The sequence below is a fragment of the Rhinatrema bivittatum genome, chromosome 9 (genome assembly GCF_901001135.1).
Source record: "Rhinatrema bivittatum chromosome 9, aRhiBiv1.1, whole genome shotgun sequence".
Taxonomy (NCBI): Eukaryota; Metazoa; Chordata; class Amphibia; order Gymnophiona; family Rhinatrematidae; genus Rhinatrema; species Rhinatrema bivittatum.
The window spans coordinates 209,580,142-209,600,692 of NC_042623.1; the positions used below are offsets into that span (position 1 = coordinate 209,580,142).

Below are 20,551 nucleotides of genomic sequence, written 5' to 3' on the forward strand. Positions count from 1 at the left end.
GGACTAGGTTTTGGGAGTTGACGTACACTTCCTCAGGTCCCAAGGGATATTAAGTTTAGTCCAATAAAAAAGGTGGTATCTTATTTAATTTTTTTTTTTTTGTTAATCTTTATTGCCGTAGTCTTCTGAAACTGTTGCCTGCCTTTCCCCTCTGAGTTCCCAGTTCAGTTTGCACAAGGATCGCCCAGCATAAGGTAGCATGGAGTTATAATAAAGTTGAAATGAAAAGCAGAGGCAACAGGTAATTTATAGTTTTAAGCACAAATAAATGAAGATACCGGAATAGAATCGGCTTTGCAGATAGGAGCAGTTCTTGGACACTGACAAAAGTAAAACATGTTGGAATAAATTAACCATGGTTTATAAAGCGCTTAATAATCATTTTATGAAAAATGGTTTTGGGTTTTTTTTTTTGTTGTTTTTTTTTAAACATTCTCTGTTACAGATAAATTCCTGCTGTCATTATGGTCTAATTTGCCCTTGGATTACCTATATGATTTCAACAGAATTACTGCAGGATGATGAGTCTGCCGAGGAGCTTTCTAAATTGCAGGTACTAGTAGTAATATAAATTCTTTCATTTTCAGAAATGTTTTATTATTTTTAAAACAGAAGGAGAGGGAGTAGCTTCTATTAAACAACTGACAGCATGAATTGTGGGTTGGGAATTTTTGTATGTTAAGTACCAATGATGATTTTCCTTTTTGAGGGCCAAATTTCATTCGACAGGCGAGGTCTTCTTGGTTCTCTGTGATGTTCCCCAGCCAGTGATGAATTTTAGATTTTGCTGTCTCTGTTGCTGATCTTGCCCCTTTACCCAGGCCATCGCCTCCTACTTCAAGGCCTGACAACAAGGAATAGAGCTCTGGCGCATTAACAAACATTCCCATCTTCGGTTTTACATTGTAAGAATAAAGTTGTTTTCCAACCTTGCTTGTATCTTTATAATTTTATTTCTTTTTATTGAGTAACAGGGCTCTTAAGTATCAATACCAGGAAGACATCTTGGGTATGGGGAGAAAAAGAGTGTTTGATAGGCCCAGTGATAGGGAGAGGAAGGGAGAAGGAGCAGGAATAGAGTGAGGAGAAAATGAGGCCTGGGGATGAGTGCAAGAAGGAAAGAGGTCTGAGGATGTGAGGAGGAGAGAGAGGAAGATGACAGAATGGGAAAAAGAGGGAAAGAGGAGGTTCTGAGATTGAGGAAGTGGGAGGAGAATGGAGGGGTGGGTTCCAGCATCTGGGGAGGAAAGAGAGGTTCCATGATCTGGGGGATAGGAGACAGAAGCTAAATTGCAGCTGTGGGGGGGGGGGGGAAGGCAGATGTCCTACCATTTGCGGTCTAATCTCCCACCCAGTCTAGCATCAGTCTTGCCTCCACCATGCCCCCCCCCCCCCCCGTTTGTTTGCCCACGTGATCTTCTCTCATCACCAGCCTCTATTCATTTCCACCCCCACCCCCTTTTGCTGTTTCTGGTTCAGCGTTAACCCCTCCCCTCATGTCCGTGAATGTCAGAACGGGAGGGACTGGATTAGGGATCAGCGAGGCTTCTTCTCCAGTCTCATCCCCTCCTTTTCTATTTCCTGCAGCTGCCTGGGTGGGGATGTGCTAGATCAGGAAACAGAGTGAGATTCAGCATAGCTGGAGGGCAGCAAATCTTCATCCAGCCTGTCGTCACCCTAGACCCAGGTCTAGTGTGATATTGGTATATCCAGACCTGTCCACAGCTTATTATATCTGCAGTTAAGTCAAAGGATTGATCAGCCCTTTCATAAGTCTTGGTGTGTGAGTGCTAGTGCGGGTGGAATATCCACAGGTGAGCGTATCTCATTTTAGATTGGACATAAGTACTGATAGTAGCAAACAGCACTGATAAATTGCCACAACTGGTTTGTCCTGTGGCACCTTAATACACTGCAAGCCTCATAATGCAGGCAATTTTAAGAGCTTGTACCATTCTACATTTAAGATGTTGGTGCACTTAACCTTGATTTTTTTTTTTTTTTTAAACTATTATTTTGTCAGTTGTGTATGTTCTCTGTATGAACTGAATGTCTTCCTTATTTGTTGCCTTGGCTTTGTCTGGTTAACCAGTGATCCTAATAATTTCCCTTTCAGTCTCTCTTGTGTGGCCCCTCACTTGACATTGCATCGGTACTCCCTTTCTTGGAGCCACTGCCAGAACATACCGTTGCTGCCCTCAGTGTCCTTGTTCTCTGCGATACACGCCTGGGAGAACATGAGAAGTCCATTGACAAAATTTTGGACCGCTGCCCCGAAGCTGTTATCTCATATGCCAGTCATGAACTAAAGGATGCAAATCGGGTGTGTTTACCAGCACTGCCTTTTTTTTTCCTCTTATTTTTCTTTGTTTTGAAGAGGACACCAGGAAAAAGATAATGTTCATGAGAGCATTTGTCTTGGTGTCTCAGTTTGCTGGGGATAGTAAAGATTATTTTCCAGATTATAAATGGGTGCAGCAGTGAGAGGTCCTCTGATTCAGGATGTAAACTAGTTAAACCTGACCCTGCCAGAGTAATAGAGCCAGTCATTAAGGCTATTATTAAGCCTCCTATGAAATTTTACTTTGAAATAAAGTTAAATGGGAAAAAAGAATGTGATTTTTTTTTTTGCATCATTATCCTAATCCTACCAGTCATCCAGGTACTTAATTGTTGGGCAGAGGTCAGCAGATCGAGACACTTCAGCGGCATCCAGTGGGAAATACCCAGAAGATGAATGGGGACTTAGGATTCCAATCCAAAATCACAGTAATTTTTGTCCATCTCTAAAATAAACAAGTCACCATTTTTCATTTATAAACTGGATTATAATGTTCACATTACAATATTCTATATTCTCAGGGATCCCTATTAGTGATATTAGACTACTAGTGTAAGCAAAATATTAGGAATAAGTCAATCAAAATTCAGGATTCTCTTATTAGGTTATACTTTTAAAGTTTATAATTGCTTTTATTCTTGAATTTAATTTTTTTTATGCATTTTCACTTTCTTGTTGTGCTTAGTTCAAAATATTTTGCTAAAAGTGTTCCGGTAATTCCCTATTTCTTTTTTATATCTCTACATTGGTTGTGGGTAGGTGCTGTGGTGGACCAAGTTGCTGCCTGAGTTATGTAGCCGAATCCGACATGGCGGGGGCAAAGATCACATACTCATCTCAGCCCTGAGAGGTAAAGAATCTGTTTTCCTGACAGATTTATAGAATGTCCTATCCGAATGATGGATTCAGTGACGTCTTACAGTTTGTCTCCTTTCTCAGAAATTGCTGATAATGCGTGCTACCTCTTACCAGGGTTACACAGGGCAGAATGTGTGCCCTCTATAGATTATGCTTCTACAAAAATTAAGCATCCTTCCCCCTTGAGATTTGTGAGAATCATATTTTACAGTATTCCCTTTAGCGATCATGATCAGAAAATATGGTATAGTGCTACACATTACTGTAGTTTATGTATAAAAAACAAGTACAACTTTTCTGTGTTTCTACAATTTTTATTTCTTCTCACTATAGTTGGTGTATTTTTCTTAAATGAATCTTTCTGGGCACAGTGCACACTTACTAGCACAATCGTTAGGGTCTTATTTGGTGTACTAAGGATGGTGCTCAGCATTGTGCAACCTGGAGACCAAGTCTGTTAATTATGCGACCTTCGGCAAGCCATTGATGGTTCCCTGTACGTACCAGGATCAGTCCAGGACACCTGGGTTGTGACTCCGCACCAGTAGATGGAGACAGACTAAAACTTGTGGGCGGAGCCATATAAGCCCCTGTGCCAGTCACAGCCCCTCAGTCTTACTCTGTCTCCAGTAGATGGTGCAGGTCTAGTCACAGCCCTGCCTGACCTGATTCTGGTGTTGGTGTTAGTCAGGTTTGAATTTTTGGGCTAGGTTTTTTGTTAGGCATAGTTGTTTATATACCAAATTGGGGTTTTCTTTTAATCCCTTAGTCTCGGGTGCCCTGCCTCCCAGGGGGGTTGAGAGGTCCTGAGGGGACTACCCTCCCCCGGTTGAGGCCGCTGCCAGGGTCGAGGACCCGGCTGGTCTAGTGGCAGCGTCAGGGGTGACACCGGGGAGCCCGGTTCACTCACCCCTGCAGGACTAGGGCTCCAGGACCCGGGACAGCGGCGTCAGCGTTTTAAAAAAAAAAAAAAAAAAAAAAAAAAAAAAAAGAGTTTTCTGTTTTTATTTTGTTGCGGCCGGCTCTCCGTTGCTTCGGCGTCGCTGCTCCGTCGTTTTCGCGCAGGGGGGGCGCCGCAGGCAAGAGGGGAGGTCGCCGAATTAGTTTTTTCTTTAATTTTGACGCGCCTCAGTTTTTTACTTCCCGCGGTCGCCGGCTTGCCGCGCGGTTCTTCAGGCAAGGCCTGCGGGTCGGCGCGCGCGCGTTTTTTTCCAGGAGGGCCTCTGCTCGGCCTGCATCCAGGACGGTGAACCAACGTCCAGGGCATCGCGGGGGGCTCGGGCTCGGATCGCGCGTTCGCCGCCGCGAGGGGTAGGCCCAGTAAATAGGCCTCAGGACATTTTCCCGCTCAGCGCGGGAGCGGCGGCCATTTTGGCCACTGGCAAGGAATTCTCGCGGACCGCGGCAGGCGATTCGGCTCTCCCTCCCGCGTTATCCCCGCAGCGGGGCGCGGCAGGAGGGGGCGCCGAGGAGGGGCTTCGGCCCCGGGGGGATTCCGGCGCCGATTCTTCCGAATCCGGGTCGTTTCTCTGAGGATTTCGCGGGCTTGCTGCGCAAGATACTTATGTACAAGCGCAGCAAGCGCTCCCGAGGGGGGGGGCTCTGGGGAGGGCTCCAACCAGGCCCCACCGAGTAAGCGCAAGGCGAAAAAGACCGCGATGCTCGCCCAGGAGCCAGCGCGAGGGAAACGGCTTCCCCGGAGCGTACCTCAGGAGTCAGATCCAGAAGATTCCTCCACGGCGGATACTGGTGGTCTCGAGGAGCCCCCGAGGGGGGCTGAGGAGACGGGGGCGGATGGCTCCGCCCAGCCCGGCGCGGGAACAGGTACCCAGGCAGCGGACGGGGATGACCCCAAGGTAGTCCGTCTGTTCCGCAGAGAGGAACTGTCGCCATTCATCCCGGCCATTCTCCAGGACCTGGGGATAGAGGCTTCCCCAGTGGTGGTCCGCCAGGAGGTCAATATGGATCCAGTGCGACTGGGATACCCCGGAATTAGGGTTGATAGTCAGCAAGGCCATGGATAAGCTCTACCCGCTCCCGGAGGAGGCGCTGGAGCTTCTGCAACTTCCAAAGGTGGATTCAGCGGTCTCCACGGTGACGAAGAGGCCCACTATCCCGGTCACGGGGGCGACGGCCCTTCGGGATATACAAGACAGGAAGCTTGTAGTGCAGCTCAAGAAGATATTTGAGGTATCCGCCCTAGGGGTGCGGGCAGCAATCTGCACTAACTTCGCCATGCGCGCTAGTTTACGCTGGGCCCAGGTCCTTCAGGCGAATGCAGGCCTGTTGGCGGAGGAGGCGTCTCAGGCTGATAGATTGGAGGCGGCAATAGCTTATGGAGCTGACGCCCTCCACAACCTGCTGCGCACCTCTGCTAGGTCCATAGTAGCCGCAGTTTCGGCGCGCCGTCTCCTGTGGCTACGCAACTGGGCAGCGGATGGCTCTTCCAAAGCCCACCTGGGTTCGTTACCTTTCAAGGAGTTGGATGATTTGATGGTTTCTCTGGGAGAGAACAGGGCATTCTAGCTGCCCGAGGATAGGGCCAGGGCGCGGCCCTCCTTTCCGGCCAGTGCCCGGTTCCGGGGGCCCAGGAAATCGCGCCCTCAAAGATCCGCCGGCTCTTCGTATAGACCATCTTCTTCCCGGAACACTCAATGGCAGCAGTCCTTTCGTGGGAAACGTTACGGGGAGCAAGGCGGGGCCCTGTCGGGTGCGGGGTCCAAGCCCTCGCATTGAACTCCGGCCGGTCCACCTCTCGTCGCGCCTGCGGCACGCCGTTCCAAATGTAGGGGCGCGGTTAACTTTATATTTCGAGGAGTGGACCAGGGTGACGTCGGGCCAGTGGGTCCTCGACGTGATAAGACACGGCTACGAGTTAGATTTTGCTCGCATCCCAGCGGACGAGTTCCTGGTCTCGCCCTGCAAGGCCCCAGGAAGAGGGCAGCGATGTTGGACACCTTCCGTCGGCTGGAAAGCTTGGGGGCCATATCCCCCGTCCCTGCCGATCGGCGCGGCTCGGGCCGTTACTCCATTTACTTCGTAGTTCCCAAGAAGGACGGCACTTCAAGGCCAATTCTGGACCTCAAAGGGGTAAACAGATGTCTTCGCGTTCCCCACTTCGAAATGGAAACGATTCGGTCAGTTATTGCTTCGGTGCGTCCGGGCGAATTTCTGACTCTTCTGGATCTCACGGAGGCGTACCTTCACGTGGGCATTCAGCCATCGTGCCAGCAGTTTCTGAGGTTCTGCGTTCTGGGGAGGCACTACCAATTTCGGGCGCTCCTTTTTGGTCTTGCAACGGCGCCTCGGACATTCACGAAAGTGATGGTGGTAGTGGCGGCGCAGCTGCGACGGGAAGGTCTTCTAGTTCTTCCTTACCTAGACGATTGGCTGATTCGGGCGAAGTCAGAGAGTCAGTGTCGACGGGCGGTGGACAGGGTCTTCCAGTTCTTGCAGTCCCTAGGCTGGGTGGTCCATTACAACAAAAGTTATTTGGCTCCCACTCAGTCCTTGGAATATCTGGGGGCCTTATTCGACACGAAACGGGGCAGGGTAATCCTCTCTCAAGATCGGATATGCAAACTGCAATCTCAGGTGCGGCGTCTGTTGTCTCTTCGCCGTCCACGAGTCTGCGATTACCTGACGGTGCTGGGGTCTATGGCTTCAACGCTCGCGTTGGTACCCTGGGCGTTCGCTCACCTGCGGCCATTGCAGTCTTCTTTGCTGTCCCGTTGGACACCAGTTTCAGAGGATTTCTACCTACTGCTCCCGCTTGTGGGTCCGGCGAGATCCAGTCTTCTCTGGTGGCTGGATCCAAGTCATCTGTCCTGTGGCGTATCCCTTCTCGTTCCCGACTGGACGGTGGTGGCCACGGATGCCAGTCTCTCCGGCTGGGGAGCAGTTTGCCTAGGGAAGTCGGTGCAAGGTCGTTGGTCAGCGTCGCAAGCTCAATGGTCCATCAACCACCTCGAGACCAGAGCGGTCTGTCTGGCTCTCCAAGCCTTCATACCCTTGGTGCGGGGACAGGCGGTCCGAGTACTGTCAGACAACGCAACCACCGTGGCCTACATCAATCGTCAAGGAGGGACGAGAAGTCCACTGGTGGCGGAAGAGGTGAGAATTTTGATGGCCTGGTCGGAACAACATCTCAGCAGCATAGCAGCGTCTCACATTGCCGGGGTCGACAACGTGCAGGCGGATTTCTCAGCAGGCATCGTCTAGATCCCGGAGAGTGGGAACTGGCGGACGAGGCGTTTCTTCTCCTCTGCAGGACGTGGGGAGTTCCCCACTTGGATCCGATGACCACGTGGCACAACGCGAAGGCTCCACGTTTTTTACAGTCGGCGTCGAGAGCGGGGAGCAGAGGGCGTCGATGCGCTGGTGCTCCCTTGGCCGACGGATGTGCTGCTGTACGTGTTTCCCCCGTGGCCACGCCGTCCATGGTTCACAGACCTCATTCAGTTGTCGGCGGAGGCTCCCCTTCGTCTCCACGGCTTCGCGGGGCTGCTTCATCAGGGCCCCGTCTGTTTGGAGGATGCGGATCACTTTTGTCTCGCGGCATGCTTTTTGAGAGGAATCGGTTAAAGAGCAAAGTTTACTCGGACGCGGTTATTGCTACGCTGCTGAGGTCCCGGAAGCAGTCTCCGTCCCTGGCTTATGTCAGGGTCTGGGTAGTTTTTGAGGATTGGTGTATGAAGCGAGGTTTGGATCCCACCGCCGCTGCGGTCTCTGATATTCTGGCTTTCCTCCAGGTGGGACTGGCCAGAGGCTTGGCGTGCAGTTCCCTACGGGTCCAAGTGGTGGCACTTGGTTGTTTGCGGGGGAAGGTCGGGGGGATCCCCTCTGGCTCTTCACCCGGATATAGCCCGTTTTCCTGAAGGGGGCTAAGCATCTCCGTCCTCCCTTGCGTCCTTCCTGTCCGGCTTGGAATCTTAATTGGGTTCTTTCTGCCTTATGTTCGGCACCGTTTGAGCCTTTTTGCAGCGCTCTACTGTCTAGGATCTCACGTTGAAGACCGTGTTTCTGGTGGCGATTTCTTCGGCACGCCGTATCTCGGAATTGCAGGCGTGGTCATGTAGGGAGCCGTCCTTGCGACTCTCCGCCACAGGCGTTTCCTTGCGCACGGTCCCTTCTTTCTTCCAAAGGTCGTCTCGGCTTTTCATTTGAATCAATCCGTTGAACTTCCCGCTTTCGCGGTCGGGGAGTCGTCGGATCCGAAGACGAGAGACTTACGAAAGCTGGATGTGAGGAGGTCCCTCCTTCGCTATCTGGAGGTCACTAATCCTTTTCGGATAACGGATCATCTCTTTGTCCTCCTTTCTGGTCCCAAGAAAGGGGCTGCAGCGTCTCGCACGACAATCGCCCGTTGGCTCTAAGAGGCCATAGGCTCAGCGTACTTTGTACGGGGAAAGACTCCGCCGGTGGGTCTTCGGGCTCATTCGACAAGGTCTCACGCTGCGTCCTGGGCGGAGTCTTCTCAGGTGTCGCCCCAAGAGATTGTAGGGCGGCTACCTGGCAGTCGTTGCATACCTTCGTCAGACATTACCGTCTGGATGTTCAGGCCGCTGAGGTCGGAGGGTTTGGAGAGAGGGTACTCCGAGCAGGACTCTCTGCTTCCCACCCTCGGTAAGTTGGCTCTGGTACATCCCAGGTGTCCTGGACTGATCCTGGTACGTACAGGGAAAGGAAAATTAGTTTCTTACCTGATAATTTTCGTTCCCGTAGTACCAAGGATCAGTCCAGGATCCCGCCCGCTGACGGAGAGTCCGCTCATCGTTGTTTCCTTGCGCTCACTGCTTGTTCGCTCTCCCGGTTGGGGAGTCCGGTTCCCGCAGGGGTTGGAATTGTTTCCGATTAAATGGCAAGTTTTGTTAGTTAGCTATGGTTGCCCTTTGGGTTTCTACTTTGACATTACGTATGACTGAGGGGCTGTGACTGGCACAGGGGCTTATATGGCTCCGCCCACAAGTTTTAGTCTGTCTCCATCTACTGGTGCGGAGTCACAACCCAGGTGTCCTGGACTGATCCTTGGTACTACGGGAACGAAAATTATCAGGTAAGAAACTAATTTTCCTTTTTGTGCTCTCACTTAATTCTTAGATTGTAAAGCTGTTCTAGAAAGGGTTTGATAGCCTAGAAAGGTTCTGCACTTTACAGAGAAGCCTCCCTGTACCTGGTTGGCCTGATTTTGATGACCTCAGCTCTAGCCCAGCCTTGACAATATCTTCCGTCCTGCCTGCTGGAACCCCAGTGCCCCCTCTGCATTGTTCACGGCTCCACTGTGCTAGCCGTGTGTACAGCTGATTCTGTTAATGACACCCACCATGGAAAAAACACAGCTTTCTAAAGCCTGATTCAAGATTGCAAGGTCAGACCAAGTTCCAGTATCCTATCTCTGATCCTGGCACAGCCCCAAAAGTAGATCAGTTTCCTGTTATTGACTCCCAGGAACTTGTCCAAACCTCTTTTAAACTCCACTGTGCTAGTTGTCTTGGCCACATCCTCTGACAACAGATTCCACAGCTTGATCGTATGTTGAGTGGAAAAACCCTTTCTAGGATTTGTTTAAATCTGCTGGTGATTATTTTCATGGAGTGTCCCCTTGTTTTAGTATTTGAAAGGGTAAATAACCATCCTCTATTTGCCCATTCAACCCCACATTTATAAACTTCCTCTCAGCCATCTTTCCCAAGCTGAAGAGCCCTAACCTGCATAGCCTTTTATCTCTGATCATTTTTGTTGCCCTCTTCTGTACTGTTATATCTTTTTTTGAGATGGGGCACCAGAACAGCACATGGTATTCAGTGTGTTAGTGTTTTGTTTAGTGTGTTTTATGGATGTTGAATTGGTACCCTCCTAGAACTGGGGATAGAAGTTTTTAAAATAGTTCTAGGCATGTGAAAATCTGGTTTTCTGCATTTAAGTATGATCTGGATTGCTGAGATGCTGATTTTGCTTTTCTGCTTCTGTATTTTTGTTTTGTTCTTACATTTTGAAATCTTAATTTTTTGTACATTGCTTTGGGTGTTCTTTTTGAATAGGGAGGTGATTCAGAAATATTTTAATTATCATGCGGTTAATTGCAGTTCAGGAGTTAAAGGTTTATTGTTGTGTTTTCAAGGTTACCTATGCTTTTTAAATATTTTTCTCAAGTATAATTTCCATGATAATACAGCTGCTTAATTAACAGCCACTTTTAATCTCATTGTAAATCTTTACTAAAACATTTCACTGTTACAATGCAAAATGTTAGACTTCAATATTTATAACAAATAATTTTCATATGAAATGTAAATTAAATTTAATTAGTAATAAATTTTGTTTAGATTAAACCTTAAAATTAAAAAAATGTAGAGCGAATTTAGGAAGGAGACAAAAATCTCAGTTGCATTAAATGAAGATCTTGTATCCTTAGGATTTAGACTTAAAAATACTCTTGTTTCTCTCTCTAACCAGAAACCTTGTCAGTTGTTGCCATGGAACTGGAAGTAAAAGATTTCTTGAATGTGTTACCAGAGGATGGAAGTGCCACCTTTTTCCTGCCTTATCTTTTGAACCACAATCGGAGAAAATCAGCAACTTGAAGGAAAAAAAAAATAGGCATTGTCTATCTGGAAAATGACGATGACATTAGAATAAAATGTGGAACTGGGATGCTTCTACTGCATTGGCACTATTGTAGCACATGAAATAAGTCACTTGCAGACTACTTTGAAACTGTTGTCAAGGAGTTAGGTGACCTGTTCTGCATGAGTATATGGAATACAACCCATGTTGTATACACTCTTTAAGTAGAGAAACATCCTCTCCCACTGTACAGCAGGGCAAACTCTTAATGGGCTGCCCCCCACTCAGCCTTTCTAGGTGAAATGCCTGGGTGCAGTTGGGGTTCTGCAGAAAGAAAGGGTGCTAATGGCTCTGGTTTGTTTGGTAAATGTTTACACCAGTCCACGGAGAACAAGGCTGATCCTGCCGACCATTTTCACATTGACTTTTAAATGGGAAGTGTGAGCACCTGCAAGATTTCCCCTTATCCAGCAGAGTCTCTAATTTTTTTTTTTTGTCTTCCCCCCTTTTATATACCACTATCCTTACTAGAAGAGCCTACAAGATCCCCACTTTAGTTCCCTCAATTAAACTCACTTTTCCCATCCCTAACCCCAAGGCTATGTAACCGTTATTATAGCCAGCAAGACTAGTATAGTATAGCCATTGCTGAAAAATTTGGCTTTGTAGCCTGCCGGTCAGACTCGGCTACATGATGAGTACCTGTGTTGCTGCTAGGACTTCTAGTTATCTCAGAACTTGTATTGTGAAACACTTATTGATATTTTAGCCATGATAACAGGATTAGCATTAACAGCCCTGCTGTTATGTAAAGTTTCATGGGATCTTCAGTGTCCATGGAATAAATGGAGCACGGTTTAATCTTATTTAAAAAAATGACACCTTTGTTAAGGTAGGGGTCCCCAACACATACCTCGAGTATTAGTTCAGCACTGACTGGACACTGCCTCCTCCTAAACAGCAACCAGTGTATTTAGGAGTCTGAGTACTGTGGTCTGACTGCAGTATAATGCAAGTCGCCTGCATTTTTATTTTTTATCTAAGCTGGGAGGGAGCCATAACCGAGAACAAGTAAAACCATTTTTTAAAAATCTCTTTCAAAATCAAGAGATACTTGCTGCCACATTCTTATTAAAACATTTTTGTATTTATTTTTCTTAAGCTGGCTAAATAATTTACAGTAATTTTCTTCTGCTGCAACGGCATTTTGCATTCCACTGAAGTTGTTTTGTAGTCATTTAGGACTTAAACCAAAGATGTTGAAGCTCATCACATTTTCTTTTTGGATATGACTGGACATCCCGGTGCACTTTCTGAAGAGAGGCCATTCTTTCATCTGCATCTTCCATTGCTACTTCAACATCAGTTTCACTTCCCTGTTACATGTTTCAAAATCCTTTGATAAAGAGAAATTTGTTCTGCATGGAAAAAATTGTAATAATTAAAATAAAATGATATTTTTTTTCCTTTAATTAGAATATAGTTTTAGAAGTCATACACTGTTTTTATTAGATAAATAGTAGTAGTATATATTTAATACTATATCATTTCTATAGCACTACTGCATGTACACAATTACACACAAAATACAGACCCTGCTCCATGGAACTTAGTCAGAACACAAGTGGCGAAGGACGAATTTATGTATTGTAGAAAAATGGTTAAAATCAACTGACAGTAGGGCAGTTCAAAATTTAAGATTAGAAAGCAGCTTCAGCCTGGGGATTTTTTAGGCTGGATTTGAATAGAGTCAGAGAGAAAGCATAAGGCACAAACTGAAGAAGTCTGTTCCAGGCATACAGGGCAGCAAGGTGGAAAGCATGGATTTGGGGGGTGGAGGAGATAAGTGGCTTGCTTGATGAACGGAATTCACAAGGAAGGCTGGGAGAAGAGAGGTAACAATTTGCTATAGAGTTAATGCATTTGTAGGCGAGTAAGTGAAGCTTCAACTTGTGTATGTAGTCTGCATCTGCCCCAAACAAAAATGATGTTCAACATGATCATTCACTTGTCAGCTTTCAGGAAGGCTGATTGCTTTTTCCCCTTCTTTGACTCCTGATTGCCAAGTCAGAGCAGATAATTATCAAAGCTGTGCCTCTGCTGTTCCCAGCTACCAATGAACTGATTGGTTAAATGTAATTGATCTTCATTTGTACAGACACCTCTTGCATACTAATCAGTGACAAATTACTTTCCACATTATGTGGATGTGACTAAATTCTAAATCAATAGAGTAGATTCTTGTGCAGATTAATCACAGTTTTATACAATTATGACACAGAAAACCTGATCATTTATTTCTTTAGAAAGTAGAAATTAAAAGTACAAAAAAAACCTGGTCCGTTTTCTCAGTCCCTTCACTACAACTTACTGTTTCAGCTGAAGCTTGCATTCAGCTTAACATCCTGTGCTCATTCAGATCATCATTTTGTGTGCATCAGAACTCTGTTCTTGACTCTAAGCTGCCACAGAAATTTCACAGTTTGTCTTTTTATTTTTGTCATAGGAGGCATCCTAGTGTTTGAGCTTGATGGTGGTGCCTCTAGTCGTCTATGTTACCTAAGATACATCATCTAATATGTCACCTTTCTCTAACTAGCACCGACCTAGAAACTGTCAGATTACGAATGGGATGCTCCCAGTGGATTTTCCAGATGGATGAATAATTGATTTTAATTTTATTCAACCTGGGGGCTAGTAACCAGATTTATATTTTGCATTATTTTTTCTTTTCAAGTCCTGTTTTAAATTTGGATATGCTGCAGTATCTAATGCTTCTATGACAGACTATGGCTGCATTGTCCTGTGCCCCACAGACTTAAGCACAGGACCAGAAAGGAGCAGCAGCAGCAATGATGGTGAAGGCCTGTGTGGGGTGGGAGAGAGAGAGAGAGAGAAATGTCAACTAGACATGAAAACGGAGCAACAGTAGGCTGGTCTACACAGATCAGAAAAGATTTGAGGAGTCCATGTTGACCCATGTAGGCCAGAACAGATGACCATACAGCAGTGGTCTTTGCCTGCATGGTCCGAGCAGTGGAGGGAGAAGTGGGAGTCTGGTGGAACCTGAATATGAAAGATGGCAAACAGGGAAAGGAAGGAGTCTGCCGGGGGTCTTGCTAAAGAATGGGTGGCAGATAGAAAACTAGGAGGGGAGAGAACTGGAAGAGGGGGGAACTTTGTCTGCCTTGCCCAAGAATCAAGTTTGGGGAAGCAGACAAAGCTAAGGGTCTTGCTAAAATGGGCGGGAGAGACAGATAGAAGGCTAGAGGGTCTTGCTGAGGTGAGGGAGGGGGGAGCAGAGGCAGAGCTAGGAAAAAGTTCAAGTCTTCTGGGGCCAGAGAGAAAGCTAGGGGGTCTTGCTGGGAGGAGTAGTCAGCTGGAGAGGGGATCAAGCTTTACTGGGATAAGAGAATGGAGGTGGGAGGAAGTATGTGCCTGGGGAGCAGAGAGTGAGCTGAAAGTGGGAAAGGGAAGGGCTGGGAGAGGAGTATTCCATCCAGTATCTCTGAAGAAAGGCTAAAGAGGTTAGGACTCTTCAGCTTGGAGAAGAGACAGCTGAGGGGAGATATGATAGACGTCTATAAAATGAGTAGCATGGAACGAGTAAACGTTAATTTGTTTACCTTTCAAAAAGTACAAATACCAGTGGACACACAATGAAGTTACTGGGTAATACATTTAAAACTAATAAGAAAATATTTTTTTACTCGATGCCTAATTATGCTCTGGAATTCCTTGCCAGAGGATGTGGTGAAAGCTATTAGTGTAGTTGCATTCAAAGATTTGAACAAAAGGGGGTGGAGCCAAGATGGCGACCAGAGCGGTAACGCTGTAATTTGCTCCGGAGAAGTTTCACTCTGAATCGTTTTTCATTTGAGCTGGAATGCCGTCAAAACGTAAGGGGAAGCTAAGGATTTACCCTTCTAATCCTTCCCAGCCCACCGGGCAAAAAACCATCGTGCAGTGTATCGCAGCAGCAGAAAAAAAGGGAGTGAGAGGTCCGGCTGTCGAGTCGCAGGGAGGAGAATGCGACCCGACCTCGGAGGAAATATCCCTCACCCCGCCCGACATTCGTTTACCTCCAGCTGAGCGGGGAACATCGACGCCGTGTTCAGCTCTGCCTCCCGGAGTGGAGCAGTTAGAGTTTCGAACAGAGGGGACTGCTGAGATGATGACCCCCGTTCCTCCTGAGAAAATCGGAGAGATGACACCAGGAGACGGTCGGAGCCAGGAGGAGAAGGAGGGGGTAAGCTCTGACACGCTCAGTTTGAGCGTTTTTGCTCCAAAACCAGCGGTGGTGACTTTAGACTCATTATGGAGTCTGACCTCGGCATTAGCAAAAACTGTTTCAGAGTGCTCTGTGAAAATAAACACCGTTTCACAACAGTTGGAAGCATTAAATAATAACTATGAAGGATATAGAAAAGAAACTTCAGAGAAAATAACAACGATAGAAAGGGATGTGAAAAAAATAAAAGAAGTGCAAGTAAATATAATACAAGATTATGGAGTAGTAAACAGGAAGATTGAAAACATTGAGAACTTTCTAAGACATTTGAATTTGAGGATTATAAACTTTCCTAGGGTGATCGGAGAGATACCTAAAATTACCTTGAACCGTTACCTGGTTGATATATTGGAAATAGCTCCAGAGAAAATCCCCCCTTTGAAAAAAGTTTATTTTTTGCCTGTGCGCAAAACTCAGTCAAATCAGCAAATGCCACAGAATGTCTTAGAGAATTTGACGGACTTTTTAGAATCTTCCAGTTATGAAATAGCTGAAAGAACTACGCTCTTAATATCTTTCTTCAATGAAGCTGATCAAGGAGTAATTATGAAGGCGTACTTCAAAAGGATTAAGGAAACCTTTATGGGATCCTGGATAAGGATTTTTCCGGATTTCACAAAAACAACCCAGACTAAGCGTAAAAACTTCTTAGCTCTGAAGCCAGAAGTAATAGCCATGGGGGCAACATATTTATTGAGGTTCCCGTGTAAATGCGTTGTGAAGTTTGAAAATAATAGTTATATTTTTTTTCACCCCGAGCAACTGAAAAATTTTGTTGATGCCAAGCGTATACTACCAACTTAAGGTAGTAGTTAGAATGTTATAAAGGATATAGCTGCTGAATCTGGTAACCAAAGCTTTTGAGTTATTAAGCAATTTCCTATTTTATCTCCTTAATGTGTAAGCAACACCCCCCCTCTCCAATGGTTTGGGGTCTAATTTGTTGTAGAGTGTTGGGGAATATACATATTACAGCAGAAGTGATGTTTAGAATATATATTAATTTTCTTTGTACCAACACGATACAAAATTTTCTGCAAAGTTTTTTATGCTTTGTAATATTGTTAAAATTTAATAAAGATTAAAATTAAAAAAAAAAAAGATTTGAACAAATTCCTGGAGGAAATTAAGGTAGAGTTGCAGAAAGCTACTGCTTATTCTTGGGATAAGCAGCTTGGACTCTGTCTACCTCCTGGGATCCGCCAGACATTTGTGATCTGGATTGACTACTGTTGGAAACAGGATTTTGGGCTTGATGACCTTTTTGGTGTGACCCAGTATGGCAAGTCTTATGTTCCTGGAGAGGGGGAGGTAGCAAGCAAACTGGAGGAATGAACAAAGGAAGATAAGAGATCAAATGTGGAAAACATTGAAGCCTTAAGGGGGAGAGAGCTGGAGAGGGTATTTGAGCCTAGGGGGTGGGGTGATGAGAGCAATCTGGAGTCGCCACCTTTATGTTGGGAAAATTCTCAAAAAATTAAAAATCTGCTTTTAAGTAATTCATTTTTTCAGTATTGCATTATAAATTAAACACTATTATCAGTGACTTGAGTAATAATTATCTGAACAAATAAAGGCTGCAGAATTTTAGACTAGTGTGCAGAGTTTTTAAATGTTTTGTGCAGAATTGCCCCAGGAGTAAAAGGACCAAACCAATCTACTCCATTCTGTTCAATGCAATTTCACACTGTTCATTTTAATGTGGGGCGAGTTTCCTAGGCCTTTGCAGTCAGTGGAGATCTTGGCTAGATTGAGTGGTCCGTAGCAGTTTCCATAGCTCTCTGAGAGTTCCCTGCTGATGTTCAGAAAGTGGCATATGAAGCCAAATGTAATAAAGGGTGTCCCTGTTTCCCCCCCCCCCCCCCAGTGTGTGCTTAAGGGAAAAATGCGGAGTTTATCTGGCAAGTCTCTAGCTACATTCTGGCACAAGTACAGCAATAGGAGGAAAGCATTGGAAAACCCAGGCCTCATAATGGCTATGGTATGAGTTTCACTACATCCTGCGCCAAGTCTTCACCCCATCTCCATACCATTGTCGAGTTGCATTTGGTTCTTATTATGTCATAATCCGTGCAGCGGAATATAAAAATGTCAAATAAATTACAATAATCGCCACAGCCATTGCTATCCATTTTTTTTCCCCCATAAAATCAGTGATGCCAGGTGAGTGCTCTGTGATGCAGTTCCTGGGACCTGTGAGCTACACAGAGGGCAGCTCCTCTGGCAGGGGCCCTATGCTTACCTTCTTTCTCCAGTACAGTGTAGGTGGTTTCCATTCCAGCGTGGATGTGGTCGGTCACGTGACAGTGGAGTAACCAGGTGCCAGGGTACTTAACCGTCATTTCTATGGTTTGAGATGAGCCAGGGAAAAGATCAAAGACATCTGACCTATATGCTCCAGTTCTCTGGAAAGGAAAATCATATGTTTAGCAGACAGCCAAAACAAATTGCTGTGTTTTCTTGAAGCAGGGGTGGCCGATCTGTGGCGTACGAGCCATATGTAACTCTCATGCTTAAAAGGTGGCTCTGGACTTCCCATAGCCTCAGAGGAGAGAGCAGAGAAGAGCCCTCCTGCTCCCCGATTCAGCCCCTTGCCTTGTCCTTGCAGTGCTGCTGCTGCTTGCAGTAGGAAAGGAAGGAGGGGCTAGAGCAGGGAGCAGTCTTTGCAGTCAGCACTAGAGGATAGGAGCGAAGGGGGCAAAGCCAGAGCTGAAAAGACAGCAAACAGCCAGTCAGCTCCCTGGGCCGACCCCTAACCCACCTGCCTTCCTGTAGTATAGTATAGGGCTCTTCTGCGGTTGGAGGGAAGAGGCTGGTGTGAACACTGCCCCAAGTGCAGCAGATCGCTGTACTCCCAGGCCTTGGCATTCAGCTAACAGCAAAGGAAAGGAGAGAATCATTCAGAGCTCCAGTCAGGCCAGAATTATTTATGGCAAGGAGAAAAGGGTGAATGCTTGGAGAGGCAGTGTGAGAAGTGATGAATATTGGGGGAGGTGAAGGGGTATTAATGCTTGGGGAAAGAGCAGATGAAAACCTGGGGGAGTAAGATGGTGCAAGAGGTGGTGATTGCTTCATGGTAAGAAATGGAAAAAGGGGAGGGTGAATGTTGGGAGGGGAGGGGGGGTTTGAATGCTAGAGAACAGCACCAAGAGGAGCCAAATGCAGTAAGAAAATTGACAAAGGGTTAAATATACTCTCTTCCCATTTCCCTGAAATCAGTAATGTAAATTGACACCTTATTCCTCCCCAGGGTCCTCACACGGTCTGTCATGTGTTGAGGAGCAGCTGTGAGAGGACCAGGACTGTCGTAGGGGAGAAAGAGACGGGCCACGGAGTTAAATGAGAGCTATTGGAGGAGGGGATTTGTATGTGAAATAGTATGGAGGGTGTGGGAGTGGAGAGGCACAGGACAGCAAGGGATGGAGATAAAAGGGTTCAGAAGAACAGGGGCAAAAGCAGAAGTATGTAAGAAATCTAGAGGGGAGGGATTTGTAAGCCAGAGGTGGTGATGGAGTGAGGGGTGAAACAGCCAGAAATGGGGTTAGGGCTGGGGCAGAGGTGATGGTGAAGGAGTGTGTGAAAGAAGTGAGAAAGGGGGATGAGTCAGACTTGGTGGAGAGGCAGGTGAGAAAGGGTGACAAAGAGCCAGAGTTGGTGATGGGTTGGCTAAATAGAAAAGCAGCGAGGAAGAGTGATAGAGAGCTGGGGAGAGGAGGGTAACAAAGTGTTGATGGGAGAGGGTGGGGCAGAAGCTGGAACAGAAAATGAGAGCCAGAGGAGTGATAGGGGTGAAGAGGTGAGTGAGAGCCAGAAATGATGATTAGGAGGGGGGAAAGGCTAGGAGAGATGGGGGAGCAGTGGATATGTGAGAGCCAAAAAAGTGATGGAGGAGGGTGTATGAGAGAGAGGCTGCTGGAGAGGAGGGAGAGAGATAGGGATGAGTCAGGGAAATATAGAAAAAGGAGGTAGGGGGCAGGATAAGAGAGAGAAATACTGGGGCAGGAGCAAGAGGGAGAAGTAGAAGTTTACAGTAGCGAAGAGATAAGGGGTCGGGGCAGGAGGATACAGGTGCTGAGGATGGAGAAGGGGTGGGACAGGATACTGGTGCTAGGCATGGAATGAGGAGAGGGTAGTAAAGTAGTATAAGGTGTGGGGTGGGAATTATGTTGGGCCCACTGAGCCCCGATCATCGTTCTTGGGGAGGGGGGGGGATATTTGTTTTTATCCCAGGACAAGCAGGATGCTAGTCCTCACATATGGGTGACATCAGTAATGGAGCCCTATGTACGGAAAACTTCTGTAAAAGTTTCTATGAAACTTTTGACTGGCACCAGAGTGCCTACTGAGCATGCCCAGCATGCCATGATATTCCCTACCACAAGGGTCTCCCTTCAGTCTTCTTTTTTCCGCGAAGCAGTTAGCCTCGCGGTCGTTAGGAGTCCTGTGGAATTCTCCACAACTTTTACTTACGGAAAAGTTAAAAAACTTCAAACCGCAAAGGGTCTCCCCTTAGTAACACCGATCGCGGTAAGTTTTTTCCATTTTCGCAGTTCCGTTCTGTTTTTTTCCAGATTTTTTGTCCTGAGTCATTGGCCGTCGACGGCTGTCCGGCCCCAAAATGGCTTCAGGCTTCAAAAAGTGTCCGAAATGCACCAGGAACATGTCCATTATGGACCCTCACCAGGACTGTGTCCTCTGTCTCGGTGAAGGGCATGATGTTAAAACTTGTCCCTTGTGTGCCACGATGACTTCAAAAGGCCGACGTCTACGACTGGAGAAAATGGAGCAGTTGTTTAAAATACAGCTTCTATCAGCTCCATCCACCTCAACACAATCGTCTCCGGCTGGGTCGATTCGAAAAGTCGTATTTAAAAAACGTCTACCAGGTGAGTCAGGAGACGCTCCCCTTTCCTCCCCCTCACCATCGTCCAGGGCGTCGACATCGGGCAGTGAAAAAGCCCACGAAAAAGACAAGCATCGCCATCGGCATCGTAGGCCGCATACGGCATCCGCTACCTCGATACCCGGCGAGCCATCGACAGAGGGCGGTACACCGACTAAGAAACCTCGGCTCCAGGGTCAGGCTTCCGAGCCATCGACAGGGCGATCTCCGCCGATTCCGGCGCAGGGAACCGTGCCTCCTCAGGGCTCTGAGGAGGTACCGGCATCGCCACCACCGCCTCCCCCCATGGGTGCTCTGTTCTCACCATCCATGCGGGCGGAACTTGATGTATACATACGTCAAGCGGTTAAAGATGCTTTCATGGAGACGATGCTACGACCTCAGCCATGTACGCCAGCGATGCCCTCGACACCGATCCCGATGCCATCGCCGGTTCCAACACCAGTGCCCTCGATGCCGATTCCACTGCAACCATCGATGCCGTTGATGCCGATGCCGCCGGTTCCGGCGTTTGTGCCAGCGATGCCGTCGATTCCTTCTCGGCCATCAGCACCGATGCCACCATCGATGACAGTTCAAGAATCCTCCATTT

General features: G+C 47.0%; 2 protein-coding genes across 4 annotated transcripts in view; one reads left to right on the forward strand and one right to left on the reverse strand.

The window, feature by feature from the left end:
- The window catches only part of HPS3 (HPS3 biogenesis of lysosomal organelles complex 2 subunit 1), an 87,614-nt gene extending 75,931 nt beyond the window's left edge, over positions 1–11,683 (forward strand). For both annotated transcript variants that reach the window (XM_029616514.1, XM_029616517.1), the window contains 4 exons: positions 446–553; positions 2,117–2,323; positions 3,101–3,191; positions 10,655–11,683. In XM_029616514.1, the coding sequence (XP_029472374.1) occupies positions 446–553; positions 2,117–2,323; positions 3,101–3,191; positions 10,655–10,782 (534 nt within the window). In that variant the 3' untranslated portion in view covers positions 10,783–11,683. The remainder of the gene's footprint in view (positions 1–445; positions 554–2,116; positions 2,324–3,100; positions 3,192–10,654) is intronic.
- Positions 11,684–11,890: 207 nt separating this feature from the next.
- Positions 11,891–20,551, reverse strand: part of CP (ceruloplasmin) — a 151,617-nt gene continuing 142,956 nt past the window's right edge. The window contains exons 18-20 of one of the 2 annotated variants that reach the window (XM_029616512.1): positions 17,818–17,928; positions 17,299–17,461; positions 11,891–12,183 (exon numbers count right to left, since the gene is read on the reverse strand). In XM_029616512.1, the coding sequence (XP_029472372.1) occupies positions 12,134–12,183; positions 17,299–17,461; positions 17,818–17,928 (324 nt within the window). In that variant the 3' untranslated portion in view covers positions 11,891–12,133. The remainder of the gene's footprint in view (positions 12,184–17,298; positions 17,462–17,817; positions 17,929–20,551) is intronic. The other variant, XM_029616513.1, reaches the window with a different exon arrangement.